Source organism: Cyprinodon variegatus, unplaced genomic scaffold, assembly GCF_000732505.1.
Source record: "Cyprinodon variegatus isolate N-32 unplaced genomic scaffold, C_variegatus-1.0 Scaffold370, whole genome shotgun sequence".
NCBI classification, from domain to species: domain Eukaryota; kingdom Metazoa; phylum Chordata; class Actinopteri; order Cyprinodontiformes; family Cyprinodontidae; genus Cyprinodon; species Cyprinodon variegatus.
The window spans coordinates 661,069-681,936 of NW_015150823.1; the positions used below are offsets into that span (position 1 = coordinate 661,069).

A 20,868-nucleotide genomic window follows, 5' to 3' on the forward strand; every position below is an offset into this window, starting at 1 on the left:
TTTGTTTTCCACCTGTCCTCTTTGTCCAGTATGTGAACATTCTGGTCCTCAAACTAATGTCCTTTGTCCTTAACTTGGAGAAAGGACAAGACTCTGCTATCCATCTACAACTTAAGGACAAAGGACATTCTTTTGAGGACCAGAATGTTCATTTTGGACATAGGTGGTTTGAGAGGGGTGTAAAGGAAGCCATTCATGTTAAGAGAGAAAAACCTGCCTTTATCAGAGGGGGTGACTCAGGTTCCAGGCCCTATCATCACAACCCCATAGCTATGCAGGGGACCTAAACATTTCGCCTGATCAGCCAGGCCATCAACGACCTCAATGACTCCCCATTACAAAGGTGTGGACCTTTTCATTCAGTTCAATTTGCATGTTTTCTAAGCCATAACAAGGCTTTGTTGGGTTACTCTGTCTATAAGCAGGGAACTAAACGCTTCTCCAGACATTTTGAATTGAAAAAGCTTCCTGGAAGGGAAGCGGAACATCTTCATACTTGGAAAACAAGGTCCAGTGGATTGTTTTTTAACCCTTCAAGTACAGCGCACCAACAGGCCAGGTACTTTCCGTGACTGGTTTTAAAAACAGCTGTCTGGGGCTGTGATGTCAGAGGAACGGCTGCATTAACATCTGTATCGGCATCAACAAAAAACTGTATCAGTAATTCTCTGCTAAATATTAGCGTGATGGTCAGGAGGCTTTTTAACTGTCAAAACTGGAAGCTCATCCCCAAAGAGAAATGTTGAAAATGCCTCTGTGTGGTACGTCATGTAAAAATCTGATTGGGATGGAAAGGTGCAAATGATTTGATAAGCAGTTCTGAATGTCACAGTTTAAATGAATATGTATGGATCCTTTTTATGCTGATTTTTGCTAACAAAATATTTCTTTTTGAAACCAACTTTTTGTGAAGAGTAATATAAGATCTAAATCTTCCATGGCTGTGATTAATCAAGGGTATATGTTCATATGCTTCTCTTTAGGTGTTTGCTGACCTGTTGGACCCTGTCATCAAAGAGAGGCACAATGGCTATGATCCCCGCAACATGAGGCATCCCACTGACCTGGATGCCAGCAAGGTACTTACTACCCGTGACTAGTCACTCCTCTCCTGTGGTTGGGTTATGTTTTGATGGGAACAATTTTGATTTTAGGCTGTTGAGGAAAATGTCTCTAACTCTTTTTTAATTTCTTGAAACCAATCATGATGGATGCCGTCAAACAGCAGCCAATAAATGCAGCAACAGCAGGCCTGGATATATTGTAATTGAAAAATATGTTTTGGCGCCACAGAACGTAAAGTTGATCGTTCAAGCTGCAACTCTTTGTCTGAACTATGAACTGATCAGACAAAAAATAATCTTTATTTTATTCCACTGTTTGTTACCAGGTTGTTAAAAGGAGAATGACAGTCTCATTATGTCAGGGTCCAGATTATTATCACACTAGATTACTTGGTTTCACCTAAGCTACTCTTGCTGTCAGTTTGTTGCGGTAATAAGACTAAAATGCAGGCAGGTGCTGTAGAGGAAGAGTTCATACAAATGAAAAAAATTTTAATGTCAGTGTTAATGGAAAAAACATAAAAAAAGAAACACATTTTAAATAAGATCCGTCGCCTGCGTTTGGAACTGGACGAGGGAAACATGTTGGTTACAACAGTATAGTTGCAACAAAGAAGTGAACCTTAGTGGAATAAATACACTGAAAGAGAGGAGGAATTTGATAAAATGGAATAGAAACATTTAGAGAAATAGAAAACTAATCAAACATAAAACAAGAATGCTGAAAGTACACAACAAAAGGGTGACAATAAGAATCAAAGCCCACAGAGACAAGGTGGTAAATGTATCCCACAGTCCAAAAAATGGGCTGAGATATGAAGATAAAGATAAAAACAAACCGAGGTCTATAATCTGAAAGCTTCAACGATGAGGCAAAGACTTCAAGTTCAGAAGAAAACACAAAAACTGCAGTTTATTACATGGGAGATGCTGATCTGATGGGAAAAACATTTGACCATGGAGGACATTTTACTGACTGAAAGATACCATAGGTACAGAACAAGCCCAAATCATCACCTCCATGCCTGACTCTTGAAATGTTTTTTACTGATGGACCATGATCAGGCTTTAGGTCATGGTTGAATATCTTAACCTTTTTCTGTCCTAAGAGCACGGTCCCAGAAATAGTTTGAACATCTATGCTGTTTTCGAAAGAAAGGCCAGCTTTCTCCTTAGAGGCCAATATATAAACGTTTTTATTCAGATAAAACCTTACAGAGATTTAAGATCTGTTCTCTAAGACAAACATGGGCTTAACCATCATCACTGTCTACAGACGTTTGCTTAGAAATATTTGCAGGAATACTGCTTGACGTTGATGCTTTCGCTTGTTTCAGATCCATTCAGGCGTGTTCGATGAGCGCTACGTGTTGTCGTCCAGGGTGAGGACAGGCCGCAGCATCAGGGGCCTGAGTCTGCCCCCTGCCTGCACCCGTGCAGAACGCCGAGAGGTGGAGCGGGTGGTGGTGGACGCTCTGGCCGGGCTGAAGGGAGACCTGGCTGGAAGATACTACAGTCTTACTCAAATGACCGATAAGGAGCAACAGCAGCTCATTGATGTAAGCGATGCTTGGATGAGATGTTTTAAATCAGCAAAAAGGGTAGCTGTGTTTTAATAGACTATCATAGAAAATCATTTTTTACAACTTTTATTCTAAATGCAGCTTAGCATTGTTGGTATGTTCGCCTCATGAAAGTTTACATTTCGGTTGTCCTCATTTATTCCTCAAATTTACTATAACATTCAACAGAATATATTAAAATTTCCTCAGTTTTGATTATTTGTTTATATTATATGATACTTTTAATGTTTTTAAAATCTGTATAAAATGTCCATAAGCCTAAATATGTCAAAAAAAACCCAGGCATTCTTAGGGTCTCCTAACTTTTTCATCCTGTGGATTAACTCATCAGATTCAGGTAGAGCAGGTTATGATAAGGTGGATCTGGAAAATTAATTTGATGATTGCAATTTTATAAAAGTCACCTTTAATTCCCTGTGGCTCAGAAGCCAAGAGCGTTTGTTCTCGACTTTTATTTCTGCTTTGTCTTCTCGAGATAATGACATAACTATCTCGCTAGCACGGTTAAACCATCAATTTTTTTTTTCTCAGGACCATGAGAAAACAGGTATTGATTTCTTGAGATAATGAGATAATTCACCTGTCTGAGCAATGAATGAGGCTGGCAAATAGACCTGGATTCCCAGTCTATCCGTGCCCGCAGGGCCCATAGTTGTGCAGTCGTGGTGCTGCCTGTGCGCAAATAATCACCATTGTCAGGTGGTGGTGGATGATTGGATTGCATGGGATACAGTAGAAACAAATCTGTTTTTGACTGTTTGACTTTGTGACTGTTTTTTTTATTAAAATCTTTAATCTGGAATCATTTTGTGGGTTAATGCATCTTATAGCTATTACAGGTGAAACCCGTGGCGGTTTTGCTTATGAATCAGAAGTGGAACTAAATCATCAAACCAACAACGTCATTTTGTTCCCTAAAAATGAAGCACAGGATCATTTACAGAATGACACACAGGCTGCCATGACTTATAAATCCTCTCCCGCTGTTGTGGTATTGAAGGATGTAATCAGTTTAACACACAGCAATCATCTTGTTATCATGAGTAAACGGCTTTCATTATCTTTAGATAATGAGAAAGTTAACTTGTTTTCTCTAGAAAACCACTGTGAAAAAGTATCAGAGGGACACGACGGCTCTGGGCTTCCGTACTCCGGGCCTTTAGGGGTAATATATACCATTAAATTGGGTTTATTGCCAGACAGAAGGGAAGAGAGAGTTGCCAGTAGGGCACAGATCCATGCTAGTAGTAAGAACAATGTAACGCTCGGCCTATAAACGTAGCAAACTTTGCAGCAATGTAAGTTGTTCCAGAATTGATTGCGATAAATGAAGCCTAGGCAGAAGTTAAACTGAAGAAACTAAATTACCTGCCCTCATCATCAGAGGCTCACCTGCCTCTGACGCAAACCAATCAACTTTGAACCTCCAGGAAGCCCAATCAGCATCCAGAGTTCATTTTAAAAGGTCTTCAAATCCACTATCCAGCCTGCTGCCCAGCTAAGTGCAAGAAGTGGCTGCGCTGTGTCTAATATAGACTCAGATGACCCCGATTCAACCCCCCTCCATCCCCTTCTCCACCATCGTAGCTAAGCTCCATCTAGCTTCTTCAACCTTGTCCCTATCAGAGTATAATTCCTCCCGGACTCTTACTGCAATACCCATCACATCTCAACCGGTCTGTCATGAGACCGCCATGTTGCGCCTGGTTCTGCCAGAGGTTTCTTCCCAAAGGGGAGTTTTTCCTCTCCACTGTCGCTTCATGCTTGGTCATCATCGACAGGCTCATGCAAACCTGTGTTTATCCAAGCTGGATCCAATCCTATGGGTCCCGAGTGAAACACTAGTATCAACTCACACAGTCACCTGGATCTGACCAATGCAGTTCAACCAGATCGTCTCTCCAACCAGCAGTCTATAGACTGAACCAGCTTCATCCATCTCCACTCCACCACCAGTTTCAGGCCTGGGGGGGAAACATAGCTGTTCTCATAGACCTTCTTATGGATATTAAAGTAAAATTCAGCACCAGTGTTTCCTTAAAATAATTGTATAGATAAAATTCTTCTGATTTTCTTTTTCTTTCCGTTTGAGTTTTTCAGTTTGAAATGATCATATTGTCATTGGGGTTCAATCCAAAGTGTTCCCACAATGCAATTGTTGTTTTCAGCTTTGAAACCAGTTCCATGCTTGTCTTCCAAAATTTCTGGCTCACTTCTCGTCATCATGAGGATCATATGCTACCCTTGCTATGCTAAGGATGTGATAAGGGGGGCAGGGCTTGAGTGAACCTTCTTTTCATCCGGGTTGTTTTTAAATTCACAAGAACTAGTACGGACTCGTGTACGTTGTCTTTGGTGAGTAAAAAAGAAAGTGTGCATTCAGGGGGAACGGGAGCTGGCACAGAAAATCTGGGTCAACTGGAACAGAAGCGTTCTTGTGACGTCACCACATTCAAAGCTGGTCTGGAGCTATGTTTTGCCTCCTGTTATTAACAGCAGACATCTTTAGTTCCAAAAAATAATTTCTGGGAGATTATCGTCGAACCCCCCCAACCCCACCAAAGACAACCGACGCCCAAAACATACACTCTTCATCATTCTTCACCTTCACTAGACATGGATTTACTTTAGTATATTCTGCTGTAAAATGAGTCTTATATTTTCGTTTTTCACTCGAGAGTTCAACCTATTTCACAGGATAGACCGCTTTAAGTGGTCACTAGGTGACTGTTAGAGAGTAAACCAATCGCCTGGAACGCTTGTTGAACAGAGCATCGCTTTGGACAGATATGCACAGGTTTCACAAGCAGCCTCCTCCCCACACCCTCTTTCTCTTGTTGTCTGCGTAATAACAGTAGTTCTAATCCACACTGGTGCATGAATAATGTTACTGCCTGCACGCCCTCACTCGCAAAAAAAAAAACTACCTCATATAGTCTAAAATCCGGGATTATTTATCCGACTCGCGGGCATCCGTGAACAACTATCTATATCAGGGAGACTCCAGGAACTTCCAGGAGACTTGGGATGTCTGTAATAGTCTCTAGATAATAATAAAAAATTATAACTTTTTTCATTTAGTGGGGGAATAATGATTAACACAGTCAGATAAACACAAATTAAACCATTTTTTTTAGCCAAATAAAACAAAAAAATCGCCATCAGAGCCATATAGTGAAGCTTAAAGTATAATGTTCTCGTATAATGTTCTTAAAACGTACTTTTATAGAACAAAGGCAACGGAAAAGTGAACTTCTAACTTAATACCCTGAGCTCAGTGAGGCTAGCCTGGAAGCTGCTGCTGCCGCAGTGCATGCTGGGACAGCTGTCAGTCTGGAGAACTGACAAGTCTGCTCTGATGCATGCTGGGTAAAGAGGGAGGGGCGAGAACAACATCCAGGGACTTTGTCTGTTCTTGGTCTTGTCAATTGGAACAGGACTGATCACACGAGAACGCACAAGTACACAAGAGAAACTGACCCAGACTCTTTATCGGGACGAGGAAGACATGAGGAAAGAAAACAGACCAGCTAATGTAAATTATGACCTTTTCTGAATTGACCATTTAATGAACTGATTCATAGAGTATTATGGCTGACCTACCTGGAGCCAAACAGTTAAAGGCTGATTAGTGCAGAGGAAAACTTTAAGAAAATAACAATTAAGATTTTCTGCTAAATTATTGTGGTTCAATAAGATACTGATATATTCCCAGAGCTGTGATGAAATGTCCTAAAAAGAAATCATGTTTATAGCCTGAAAACAACCTTCTGCTGCTGCTGCAAAACTCTGTCCAGTCATGACAAGAATTAGTGATCTAAAATGTGACTTCATGAAGTGAAGATTTAGCTGTAAGCTTATTAGCGAAGCTGGAGGAGGTTAGCTAATGGACCTTCCATCCCTCTCACTTAATCTTAACGGGATTTATTTCAAATTTAAAGCTTTTTTCAGGTTTTTAAGCTTAAGATTTTTTTCATAAGATGCAAAGTTTTAAGTTTTAACTTTATAAATCTTTATAAAACACAGACAGAGAAGAAATAATTAGGCTTAATTATAAATAGTGGTTTGTGCTGGAACATGTGTTACAGTCTTTTATCCTGGCCTGAATTGTTAGACAAACGTATTTTTCCCAAAGGATAAACAGTTTTGAGTTCTAAGTTCTATGTGTGTATGAACAAATCTTTGATTTATACCTTTTAGGATCACTTCCTGTTTGACAAACCTGTGTCGCCCCTCCTGACCTGTGCTGGCATGGCCCGTGATTGGCCCGATGCCCGTGGGATTTGGTAAGTTCAAATAAAAAAGTTGCATTAAAAGGGAATGCCAGTTTTTTTACATTGGCCCCTTGATTTTACGTTATTACATCATGTTCTACTCACCCATATGAGTTTTGTGTCATTTGGAGCCGTTCCAAAGATATTCCATTAGGTTATATCCAAGTAACGTCTTCCTATGGGCAACGACTTGAAGGCACAAACTAAAGTGTCCATCATTTATTCTTTATGGTACGCCAGCATTCATAACATGTAGGCCAATCACTGTCCCCCAGACATCTGCGGTTATATTTTTTATATTTATATCCTTTAAAAACAAAGCGTGTATGACATCATCCACGTGCCGGCTACTATTCATTCATCCTGTCCGCTGAACTGCTGCTACTTTTCCTCACATGCCTGGAAGATGTCTAGTGCTGCTACCACAGATGATCTCGCTCTCCAAATGGAATTGAACGATTCAGATTAGCTAGAATGAATAGAAGGGGTAGAGCATAGCCGCCTGTGGCCCAGTCTGGCGCACGGATGACGTGGTACACGCGCCGCTTGGAGTTTACTTGGATATAACCTAACGGAATATCTTCAGAACGGCTCCAAATGACACAAAGCTCATATGGGTGAGTAGAACATGATGTAATAACATAAAATCAAGGGGCCAATGTAAAAAAAAAATGGTGTCCCCCTTTAAGCATATTGTGGTATTGTTTATTATATAACAGGACTTTTTCTATCCATTCATGCTTAAAGAATCTTTCATTTTCCACAAATTTGTATTTTGGCTGAAATCATTTGTGTTTTTTTTACCAGGCTGTAGTGAAAATGCCTTCATTGATAATGCTAGAAGTATCAAATATCAGCGTTTTTACTGGAATCAGTTTAATGTGTCAGCCAGCTGTAATCAAACACCTGCCTCCCTGTTTATATCCCCACCAAGGCTTATCAGACGTTCCTCTTTTTAATAATTCAGCCGTTGCCTCCTCAGCTCCTCTTTCAGGGGAACTGGAAGCTATTTTTTCTCCGCCTGCTTTTCCTTACACCCTTTATCCTGTGATTTCCTCCCTGTCTCTTATTTTGTCCTTTCTCTTGTTCTTTGTTAGATCGAGGCTCCACCCTCAATTATTATCAAACAAAAGTAGTGTGAGGGGGGAAAGGTTTTGTTACTCTAAAGTAATGCTTAGATGATGTCCAGATTTTATTCATGAAAATAAAGACTTGATATAAAACATAATTGTTTTCAGTAAATACTAACGCAGGCTGTGGAGCAATAAGACTCTGAGTTGGCATCTGTGATTAGAGCAAAAGGATGAATGTTTTTCATGCTGTTTGCCAGGTTTTACTCTAAAGTGACCTCATTTCAACAGTTTGTTTAGAAAATTCAAGCTCTTATCAAACTGTTATCATTTTTCTTTCAATCTTTCCTTTGATAGCATTTTTTTGCTTAAAATATGTAAAATTTAAAACAGCTGAATCGTTTCCTCGCTGCCATGGGGTTTCTGTTGTCAGTTAAGCTTCTCATTAATCAGCATCATATAATTTGGCATAAAAAAGAGAAATGGATTTTAAAAATGTCTCAGTTAAAAAGAAAAGCCATTCATAGAATGTGAAGTTTACAGCCTCAGTTATAGAAATTATTAATGGATGTTTGATTTTATAAATTGGATGTTTAATTTATAGAGTTAGCATATGAATAATAAAGGCTAAGTCTGTTTTACTCCTCATTAAGAGACTTGTCCTGCTCACCCAATTAGGTTTCAGTTGTTCCAGGAAGATTTATGGTTTCTGACCCCGCAGCCAATAGAATCCCACTCAGCCCTTCACTGCATTGATCTGCATACATGAATAGAGGCCAGTCGAATAAGCAGTCTAGTTAAGATCTAATTTCCTACATCAGTCTTTTTTTAATTAGACCAGACATTCTTCAGTTTTAACATATATTAGGTTCAATTAGGAAATACACCTAGTCTTTGTATGTGAGACAACAGAAGCGTAATGTTAGCCAGCTTTTCTCATCCACAACCCGTGTTAACTGTGTTTAGCATATATTACCTCCACCATACTTCACAGCTGGTACTATGCTGTCAGATTATGATGCTAACTTTGCTCCTTCAGGTATGCTTCTCATCATTGTGAGTAGGTAGCTCAATCTTTGTCTGGGAACCAGTCCATAGCTTCAATACCTTCACACTGCAGGTGCTGCTGACACACTCTAGCCCCATGAGGTCTAGCATTGTCCTGCATTAGGAGGAACCCAGGGCCAACTGCACCAGCATTTGGTCTCACAAGGGGTCTGAGGATCTGATCTCAGTAACTAATGGCAGTCATGCTACCTCCTCTTTCTTGTCATCCCACACCATTGCTGACACACTGCCAACCCGGTCAAGCTGAAGGATGTTGCAGGGAGCAGATCGCTCTCAACGGTGTCTCCAGACTGTCATGTCTGTCACATGTGCTCAGTGTGAACCGGCTTTCAGCTGTGAAGAGCACAGCTCAGTGCAGGATGCTTGGCAAATGCCAAGCATCCTGCACTGAGCTGGGCTGTGAGAACCCCCATCTGAGGACATTGGGCCCTCATACCATCCTCATGGAGTCGGCTTCTAACTGTTTGTGCAGACACATGCACATTTATGGCCTGCTGGAAGTCATTTTGAAAGGGTCTGGCAGTGCTCCACCTGTTCCTCCTTGCATAAAGGCGGAGGTAGCGCTCTCTCCTGCTGCTGAGTTGTTGCCCTCCTACAGCCTGTCACTTGTGTGGGCTGTAGAGTCCATCTCATGCTACCACGAGTATGAAAGCACCACCAGCATTTAATAGTGACCAAAACATCAGTCTGAAAGCATAGGTACTGAGAAGTGGTCTGTGGTTCCCACCAGCAGAACCACTTCTTTATTGAGTATGTCTTGCCAATTACCAATAATTTCCTCCTGTTGCTTTTTCCATTTCCATAGCGACTGAAATTGATTGTCGATCTGTGTTGCCTCTTAAGTGGACAGTTTGATTTCACAGAAGTTTGATTTAATTCAAGTTATATTGTGTTGTTTACATGTTCCTTTATTTTTGAATCAGTCTATAAGAGCTTTTAAAAAGGTTAAACAGTTTAAATTAACATTGAAAGGCCAAAGGGAATAGTCCGCATGTAGATTGTATGTTCATGCAACTGTGAGGGACAGATGGGCCTTAGTCCCATTCATCTGAGCTGTTGATCAAGCAGAGCAAACTCCCTCTCTGCAGGCACAACAATGAGAAGACATTTTTGATCTGGGTCAATGAGGAGGATCACACCAGAGTCATCTCCATGGAGAAGGGAGGCAACATGAAAAGGGTCTTTGAGAGGTTCTGCAAAGGTCTCAAGGAGGTAAGACAGCTGAGAATGGATCCTTCTAGATTATTCAGGGAAAAACTGGTGAGTAAACGGAGGATAAACAGAAGTTCTAGTTAATGTTTTCTAAATATATCTCTGTCTTTTAATATGTTAAAGTCAGCCAGCACAGACTCTGCTCTGCATGATCTAATCCAGATGCTGGATGTTGTTATTGTGGAGCGTTTCTGCTCCTAGACACCTTTATAAACTCAATAAAGGAGCATTAGTCTTGTTTAAAAGCAGGAAATGGCTTCCACAGGTCATCCGTCAAGGATAAAGCCTGCTGACAGACATACACAAAACAGCGTCCAAACTTGGTCATGTGAACATAAATTATTTATTCAAACTTTCCCGTTCCCTGTTAGTCAGAGAGCAAACGACAAGCGCTGCAGCACATGCTGCTGCTCTGGTGCACAACTGAAAACAGGCACATGTTTATGGTTTGATTTCCAACTCCCACTTTCACAGCCTTACATTCTTTTAGATTTCTCACCTGAAGGTTTTGTAGGAAAACTGAAGAGCTGCACAGCTCTAACTGTGAGCATCTCCCCATCAGGTGGAGCGTCTGATCCAGGAGAGAGGCTGGGAGTTCATGTGGAATGAGAGGCTCGGCTACATCCTGACCTGTCCCTCCAACCTGGGAACTGGACTCAGAGCTGGGGTCCACGTCAAGCTGCCGCTGCTCAGCAAGGTAACACAGCAGCTGCAGCAGAGCCGGACCAAAGACCAACATCTGCAGGGGTTTTAGTCCTTGTTTCTCTGGAAAATTATTAAACAGTTATTTTACTGTGCAGCTCAGAGGATGGATTAAACTGTTTATAACCACTAAATTACATTATTAACACCTCTAGAACTTACCTGATTTCTGTCAGATTACAGCTGCAAACTGGGTTATTTGTCTGCTGTGCGGCCCAGGCCTCCAAGGGGCCCGAGGCAGGGTGGGATTATGGGGGCCTCTTATTTCTGATAGTAATATGTATTGCTGTGTTTAACAGTTCAACTATCAGATGATTCAGACGGTTCATATTCATCTGATGTCACTAAAAGCAATGAAATCAATTAGCATGCTGTTTATTTCCCGTAGAAGTGTTTGTGGTTCATACTGTAACCTGTAGTACAAGAACAATGAAAAAAAAACTAAAACAGACATAACTTAATCAAACAAAGGATAAAATATCAATTATTTTAGTTCTTCAAAGATAAATTTTTTTTGACTGTGTGTCCATCAGGCCCCAAGAGAATAAATCTAAATCATTTTTCATGTTTAAGATAACATATTTTGATTGGAAAAAAAACCCACAAAATTTAATCATTTTTCTTTCTATATTCTTATGGTGATCATTGTAAATGCAAAAAACCTACACAACGCAACGTTCTCCAGGGCCCTCTATTTGCCCTGGGGCCCTAAGCAGTCTCTTTAGCCCCTTTTACTCTACCCTTTTGAAACCGTGCTGAGATCCGTCCGAGCACGGTAACCGAGATAATTGTTGAGTGTAAATGGCACGCACAACTGATCCGGACCGTGCCAGTCACAACTGAACCCCGCTAACATGGTAGTAGCTCATCAGTAGGGCTTGGCGAGGTTCAGTTCTGGTTCCGTTTTCAGATAACAAACAGAGCATCAGCAGACCGCATCATCTCCTTACAGTCAGCCTCCGTAATCAGGAAACTTTAGACATTCATAACAATAAAAGCTTCCCTACCATGCCACACCATTTCCAGTGATGATTCTGCTTAGCAGTGTGATGAACATCAACGTCTGTCGTTGTTTCCTGCATCTGTAAGCCCTGATTAGACGATCGTTTGTTGTATCCACTTCCCAAAAGCCGACTCTGCCAAGTAAATTCATCAAAGGCGGTCTTCTTCGCCTGACTTTCCACAAACTTCCTGAATATTAGGGGCACCGCCATGTTGGTTTGGCTGTTTCCCTCTAGAGAGCAGTAGTACCGTAGACAGCCACTAGGAGGTGAGGAACCGTGCTAGCGTGGTGTGTAAACGGTCATAAGGAACAGCGCTCAGCACGGATTGGTCTTCAGAGGGTAGTGAGAACGGGGCATTGGTTTGCCCTGCCTCAGACCAGCCCCGTCTCTTAGCCCAGGTCATTAGATCGCTGCAGGCGGGTCGTTTTTGTAGTGAGAAAATCTAACAAATGTCAGTAACCTTTTCCTTTCTATTCAATCCAACAGCTCATACCGACATGTTTTTAAAAAGCTCAATTTTCCCTGGTTTTACAAAACACGGGTCGTTAATCAGAGACTCACAGCGTTCAGTGGGACTCCTCCTCTCTGCCTTACAGGATCCACGCTTCAGTAAGATCCTAGACAACCTGCGTCTGCAGAAACGAGGGACCGGCGGCGTGGACACTGCTGCTGTTGGCGGAGTGTTTGACATCTCCAACCTGGACCGCCTGGGACAGTCTGAGGTAGGATACCTGGGACGAGAAGGCAGCCTTCTTATCTTTTATCCACAGTGAAGAGTATCCACATGTCACTGGAGGTTCTATCAGTTAATGTAAAGTGATCAAAGCAATGCTTGGATGGTCCAGATCCATTTTAGTTCTGTTATTTATGCATCTTTTAGGAGGTTACAAATGTTAGAGTGCCTGATTTTTTTTTAAATCAAATTCTGACATTTTTTTTTTTTTTTTTTCAAACTTTAGTCACAAAAGGAGTTCTAGATCAGGTGTTGCTAATCTGAAGGAGAGTGGGGGAAAGTTCACAGAAATAGAACAGGATTTCTCAATAAGTCCTAGTTTGGCTTATCAGATGAAAAAATGCCTTTAAGAATGCAGGATAATCTGAAAATAATGAATAGCAGGCCCAGAGCAGAGGAGATGCATGTTATTGATTCACTCATCACTGAAAACTTCAGAATCTCTGTCATGGCCTAGGTTTTAAAAATTCCATTATTGTTCCAGTTTGGAAAAAAAATCTTATCAGAGACGGGGAAGTTTACAACAGAAAATACTGGGCAGGTTTACAAAAGGACTCAATAGGATGGATGGCGTAATGTATGGATGTGAAATATTTAATGGAAATGTTGAAAGTAGAACAAATGGTCGTAACATTGTTTAATCAAACAGACTGATTTTTATTTATCTTTTATGGGAGGTTCTTTAACCATTTGGATCTGTTCAGAAGTGTCAATGAAAAAGTACAAATACTTTGTTACCTTAAGTAGAAATTTTGTTTATCTATACTTAGTGGTGTAATTATTTTTTAGGCAATATTAACTTCTACTCTTTAGATTTGTTTGCTGTTATCTCTGCTATCTACTCCTTACATTAAAAAAAAATAGACTGTTTAGTTTTGTTTAATTTAAAGTCGTAGGGAAATCATATTTAAAGGTCAAATCATTCTAGCTTAAATGTGTATAAATGTACTCTTTATCAGACCATATTGTCCCAAAAGTTTGAAAATTTCTATTTAAAAAAAAAAAATCTTCTCTTACAATCTGTGTTTTTTTTCCATTATCTTCTGCAGGCCAGTTAGTTATACGTCAGCCTGAACACCTAAATTCGGCCAATCATATATCAACGGTCATCTGTCAATCAAATTTTTTCTTTCATAGCATCTTGATTCATATGTTGCAGCTAATATACGCAACGGTTGAAATAAGAAATGAGAATCATTTCCTTTCCCATTGGGAACCTACTAGCACTAAGTTGCTAACTGGTTAGCAACAATGCTTCTGACAAACCGGCCACAAACAAATGTGCTTGTGAACCTTCCGACCCAACAATCCCGCCCCCATGATAATCGACCAATCACATTCACTTTATTCACTCGTGTAACGTCGTGCGCCACTCGAGAGAATTCAGAAATGTAACGTTTGGAACAGCTGCTTCCCTACGACTTTAGTGTCATTTTCGTTACGGCCTGTTGGTATGTAAATAAAATAAATCCATCAAAAAAATTAGTTTTATCCAGAAAATAATTTCTTTGTGTTTGGACTCGGTGCTGCCCCAACTTGTTTTTCACCACATACCAAAATAAATAGTTTTTCAAGATGATGTAAAGCTAAATTTGACACTGTTACCATTAGTTATAAAACTAAGACATCAATAATTGTAGAAAAATGTTCCTTTATTAGGGTAGTGCAGTAAAGTTTCTGTCCTTAACATTTTTTCCTGTATTACTTTTATTCTTTAAGTAGTTTTAAAAATGGTACTTTTACACTTTCTTTGGAGTAAAAAGCTGAAGTTGATCCTCTAACTTCTACAGAAGGGTTTTTAAATGGTAGGAATTGTGTTTTAGTAATAAACATGAATACTTTAACACTTCTGGTTCTGTTATGCACTAAAGAAAACCTTTAAATATCAGGAAGTAAATTTGGTTTGATTCTCTCTTAGGTCCAGCTGGTGCAAACTGTGGTGGATGGTGTCAACTACCTAATTGAGTGTGAGAAGCGACTGGAGAGAGGTCAGGACATCAAGGTGCCTCCCCCCCTTAAGCAGTTCAAGTAGACACTGATCCCTGATGGCTTCACAAACCTCTGGGCACACAGCCACAACCCCCTCCCCGCCTCGTGCCCATAGATACTTCAAATATCTATGATATTCCCACATTAATTATTATTATTAATATCATCACTATGCTACCTATCTAATCCACCACTCCCCCCTGCTCGTCTCTATACTCCGTCATTTCATCTATATCTGTCATATTTATGGATTTGGCTGAACAATCTTAGGGCCCAGAACTTCATCAGGCTCCACTGCAGAAGATTGAAAAACTCTCCAAGCTCAGATTAATGCTCTGAAATCATAACAGGGATTTAAAGAGTTCTGGAAATTGTTGAGAAAGAAAAGATCTGCTTACCTGCATGTCCAAAAAATCAAAACCAAAAGAAAGAAACACTCCCTCTGCACCCAGCTCCCCTCACTCCTCTGTAGCGTTTGCCTGTGTAGTCCGTCCATCTGTGCTCGTCCTCCATCGTGGATTGTGTGTACATAGTTTGTTTTAAAGCAATTAATGATTTTTTGAATGTAGACTTAGAAGCTGAAGATTGAAGAGGAAGGTTTGTTTGACACCTGGGTGTCACGCTGGCCGGGTCGGGCTCCGTACTGTAAGCTCCTGAAGCAATATCACATGAGCCATAACAGAATGTTGTGTCTTTTAATAAACAAATCATCTATTTAACAGTATCTGCTCTGTTTGTTTGGTTTCTTACTTCACTGCATTGATTTGTTAAGCTTCTATTGAAGCTTTGTGAAATCTGAAGGATTTATTTTCAAAAACAAGAAGCCAAAGCTTTAGGTAACCATGACAACTAAGCTTTCAGGTCATAATTGTGATTAGTGTAGCTGTTTGGTGTCATGTGACCATCTTTGGCTAAAGGTGTAACAAGATCAGAATTTATTTGTGTAATATAAAAGCAATCATAGCTCAAAATGTTAAAATTACAAATATTAGACGTTTTACATGTTTTATGTGATGATTGTGTAGGCTAGTTAATGCAAACTGTTTTTATGTATATATGAAGAAAAAAATTATATATAATAAAAATAAATTAAATAATAAATAAAGGTACACAGTAAGAAAATCCAATGAAAAGGATCTAAAAAAACAACCATTAATGTTTGAAATCTAGATTCTATGTTGGTTTAATGTCCTTTATTTTACACATTTCCATTAAAGCAAATAATGTTTGTGATGATAAAATGTGAAAGGATCAAAGATGTTCCTACTTTTAAAAAGCACGTGATATTATATACAAATTCCCACTCATTGTCTCTGTAAACCTTAATGAAAAGATTAGTTTTATTTTTTTTCTGTTTATAAATCCTAGTGTTTTAATCCTGTTGTTTAAAATCCTGCTCCACAACTTCTGTTGTTTCAAAGCCTTTAAGACGTTTCACTGCCGAACCCTGTTCCTCTGAGGAAAGCTAAACTAGTTTTGTTTTTACAAACATACAATCATCCCCTGGCTGCCATAAAACACCTCAGCTTTCAACTTCCTGCAGCTAATCCAGTGTTTTCCTGCAGCCCAGCTACTAAACCAAATACTTTTTGATTTTGCTCCTTCTACTTTACATCCAGACACGATTTCTTTTATCTTTCACTTTGCAAGTATCAATAAAAAAAACACTCAATGCAAAAAGCCTTTGTTTTTTGCATTCCTGGCAGGACGTCTGTCACATGGGCTCCGTCTCATTGTGAACGGACAGAGATTTTCTTGTTGTGATGAAAACAGCCAACAGATTTCCCAGTGTTTTCGTCTGGAAGCTGACGGGACAACAAGGGCTTTCTCTGTTGTGAGGAGACACAACAGCTGTAGGAGGTGTGAGGCATGAGGGAGCACTTTTTCTCTTTGGAAAGACGGTCCGATGTCCTCAATGCGCAGATTTTCTCCACCTGCTCCTCCCCTCCCTCCCTCACTCCCATACCATGGCGGACCTCTCTTCTTCTTGCTCCAAATACGGCAGAGGTGTTGGCTGGTTGTCATGGCAACTCCTTCTGAGAAGCAGTGAGGCTATGATGGGGGAGGGATGGAGCTTTGTTGCAAGAAATAATCTGTAGAGCACAGAACATTCTACAGATTAGACGGCAGGTTTGTTGTTGAGCTGCGCCATCATTTCATCATAGAAAAGCTTGATTAGCTTCACCCACTAGATCTAATTAACTCAGATGCTCATGGGCTCATTGGGATTCTAGATCACGTCTTTCTATTTCTGTCACTTCTGTCTCAGCTCTATGGTTTACTGTAAAGAGCAGCAGGTTTGAAAGAACGGCATCATGGGACTGAAGGATTTCCACGGCAACGACAGAAACGGGCTTTCTAAGACGTTCTCCAACTGTTTGGTGTGGTTTCTTTCATAGAGGCGGGTGCGTTTGGCACCAATGTTAGCTATGGCTTCACTAAATGTAAAACATTTTCACACACTTTTACTTTTCCTCAGTTTTTTTTTTGACAGGTTTCCTTTTAGCTTTAAACTTTAGTCAAATTTTGGTATTTATTTGTTTAAATATAAATTATAAAATGTTTCCTGTGCTGAAAAACAAATTATCATATTTAGGTTGATTCCCTTTGAAGAGTTTTTTTTTTTTCTTTTACTTCAATATTTCAGATCAGACACATTGTGAAATCTTCTTCTCTCTCTTGGATTAAGATTGTTTATCAGAGTAAAAAGCAATCATAAAGGTCATTGTTCTCTGGCTAAATGATTAAACAGCGAAGGCCGGATCACTGCAGGACAAATAGAGCCTGGTTTACAACATAAAGCAGATCATAAAAAAATAATAAAGAGCAGACCAGAAGAGGGCGGGTGTTACTGTACCAATATTTGCTCCAAGGAATCCTCACAGAAGACTCATCTGGGAGATGATAAAGAACCAGGCCAGAATCTAAAGTAGCATTCAGCTCGTCTGTTAACGTTGGTGCAATAATTTAGCAATCGGAAAAATTGGGTAGAAATCCCATCCATGTGAGTTCCTTGGTGAAAATCACTGCTGCCCTGAAACAACACAAAGGCCCAGATCACATTAAATTAGTCTCATTATTTGTAGGAACCAAATTAAAATAAATATATATTTAGATGAATGAAATAAAGCCCATTAAAAAAACAACAATAAATGTTATACTTGGATCATTTTTGGCCTTCTAACTCTACATAAAGATTGTTCCTCATTCCAGTCTAGAATAATAACTATGTTTGGAACAAAAGGAACAAAAACATTTAATAATAAGCAGGAGATAAACTGGAAGCTGTAAATAATGTATTGTCAGGGATCGCCATCTGCTGGCTACATATTTAATGACCAAAGATACAAATAAAAAGCTTTCAAGAATCAAGCCTAGGCTCCAAGAGCGACTGAAACGTGAGGTCTGCAGCCAGACACTCGTGTCTTTAATAGTGATTTCTAAAAATAATTTTCAGGCTTTTATGTTTGTTTTGGGCTTTAAACAAAAGAAAATAAAGGCCAAAAACCGCTCTGAGTCTCACACAATTAGATATAATAAACAAATTGATCCAAAAATGACAAAAGACAAAAGCTCAATGAAAAAGGATATAAACTCAAAGCTTGATTGAGGCTTTTGCATGAAATATACTGAACCTCTTTAACCTGAAGCTGATAGTGTTTACATTTCCCTCTTGCAGACACTCATATTCTTTAATATCTATGGCCCCTATGGCTATGCTGGTGAAGATTCTCAGTCATTTAGGTCATAGTCATTCTAAAAAATTAAAAAAAAATAAAAATAATAATAATCCACTGGACTTTGTTTCTAAGTTTGAAGACATTCAAAATGTCAGAATTAGGGTTGAGCTCGAAGCTTTGTATAGTAGCCCAAAAACTTGTTTTGGCTTAGAAAACATAAAATAAATAAAATAAAGCTTCAAACTCAATGCTAATTCTAACATTTTGAATTTAATTTTTTTAATTTGGAAACAAAGTCCAGTGGATGGATTTTTTATTTTTTTTTTTACTTTTTTGAAGCCACTATGGCAACTGTCACATAAATGTTGCCTTGTGCATTTTTTATTTTTATTTATTTATTTTTTTGTTTGTTTCTTTAGGGCACGGCAGCATCGAAACATGACTTTTAAACAGACCTGTTAAAAATATTTAATGTTTATTACTTAAGTAGAAATCCTACCATTTAAAACACTTTGGTTGAAGTTAGAGGATCAGCTTCAGCTTTTTACTCCATTAAAAGTTTAAAAGTACCATTTTTAAAAATGGTACTTTTAAAAGTAAGGCAGGAAAAATGTTAAGGATAGAGGCTTTACTGCTCTACCCTGTTAAAGGAACATTTTTCTACAATTCTGGATGATAACTTCCTTAGACTTCATTTTCTCAGTTTTATAACTAATGGTAACAGTTTCACATTTAACTTTGCATCATATTGAAAAACCATTTAATTTGGTTTGTGGTGAACAAAAAATTTCAGAAAAATAAATTTTATGTAGAAATTATTTTTGATGGATTTTATTTTTATTTTGTTTTAAATACCAACAGGCCATAATGAAAATAAGCTTAAATGAAACAAAACTAACTAGTCTATTTATAAAATGTAAGGAGTAGAAAGTAGAGATAAATGCAAAAAAATAAATAATAATTATAATAAGGAGTAGAAGTAAAAAGTTGTCTAAAACATAATTATTCCAGTAAAGTACTGCAGACATTTCTACTTACCGGTAAGTAAGGTAACGAAGTATTTGTACTCCGTTACTTGACGCCTCCGATTTTAAACATAGAAAGTAGAACAATCAAATCAGGAGAGTAGCGGCCATCTTGAATATGAAAAACAGTTTCTGACCCCTAGCGGAGCGTGGCGGTACTGCAGGATGGGTTGTGAATTTTTAAGCATCCCTTCATCAGCTGTTGATCACAGTCCAGTCCTTTTTCTCAGGTAAGAACCCTCTGACGTCACTTTGTCAGGAAAGACCCGACCTGAGTGCCCAGAGGCTCTCATGTTCCAAATACAGACATTCACTGGGAAGATCCCCTGATATTTAATTCTTTTTTCTCAAAGCTGCAGTTATCTGCACTGCTTGTTTAGTCTTTCCTACCATATTTTTTTTCTTCAACTCATTTTACCATGAATGTGTGTTTTAGATCCATCTTCTTCAGCAAATGCCTTTAGTGGGTTTACCCTATTGTGGAGGATCTCAATGCCTGATTCGGACTGAGAAACCAGCATTTGAAGGTTTAATAAAGCTGATTAGGATGTATTTACAATATATAACATTCTAACAATGTTATGCATTTCAGCTATAAAAAATAAAGGCTCCGCTTCTAGTTACTAAACTAATGGAAAAACTCATATGTGCATGTTCAACCTTTTCCCAAAATGTTTTACCCTCATTTCCCAGTGTTATCTAATGCTGTTGAAATGCATGCTTTAAAGTTTGATTATATTTTTTAATATGTATCTGGGAGGTTTGTATACAGTAAAAATGCTTTAAAAATAAAATACTGAACATTTTCATTATGCTCTCATTGTTATAGATTCCCTTGTTGTGGCAGAGAGTAGATGGTTATGAGTTGCTTTCAGCCAAAGGATCCATTCATAACAAAGTAGGATAAAATCAGCATGAACTAGGTTAAATTTTGACTTTTTATTTGGCTAATCGATTAATGTGTTTATTATTTTTTTCGATTAATCGATTAATAATCAGATAGCCAAAGATTCTTTGAAAAACAAATATTACTTCTTACAAACTAAAATCAGGTGAAACTCAAGGTTTTCCAGTTGAGGAGTTCTGGATAGAGCATATTGACAGACGAAAATGTGTTTTTTTATATTAAATGCAAAATATTTACATTTTTTTTTTTACAATCTTGGTAGAGTTAATGCTCTAAGTGGGTCGCTCTGTCAGCTAAAGGCATGTTTTAGTCTCTATACTCCAGTTAACGATTAATCGATTATTAAATTAGTGGATGATTATTTCAATATTCGATTATTCACAATTAATCCGATTAATTGTTTCAGTCCTAGTTAATTCTTCCCCTAACAGCTAAAGTTTGTCCCAATTCGTGCCATAAAACAGGATATAGCAGCACAACATATAAACAAAAAAAGATAAAACATGTAAATAACTGAATGCAAACTATGAGATGTTGGAGCCACTTTATTTAACAAA

The 20,868-nt window shown here is 38.8% G+C and overlaps 1 protein-coding gene across 1 annotated transcript in view; it reads left to right on the forward strand.

The window, feature by feature from the left end:
• The window catches only part of LOC107092206 (creatine kinase U-type, mitochondrial), a 28,991-nt gene extending 13,709 nt beyond the window's left edge, over window positions 1–15,282 (forward strand). Inside the window, exons 3-9 of the mRNA XM_015386537.1 lie at window positions 984–1,079; window positions 2,402–2,623; window positions 6,848–6,933; window positions 10,148–10,271; window positions 10,834–10,968; window positions 12,574–12,699; window positions 14,629–15,282. Coding sequence (XP_015242023.1) covers window positions 984–1,079; window positions 2,402–2,623; window positions 6,848–6,933; window positions 10,148–10,271; window positions 10,834–10,968; window positions 12,574–12,699; window positions 14,629–14,742 — 903 coding nt within the window. The 3' untranslated portion in view covers window positions 14,743–15,282. The remainder of the gene's footprint in view (window positions 1–983; window positions 1,080–2,401; window positions 2,624–6,847; window positions 6,934–10,147; window positions 10,272–10,833; window positions 10,969–12,573; window positions 12,700–14,628) is intronic.
• The last annotated feature ends 5,586 nt before the right edge of the window (window positions 15,283–20,868 follow it).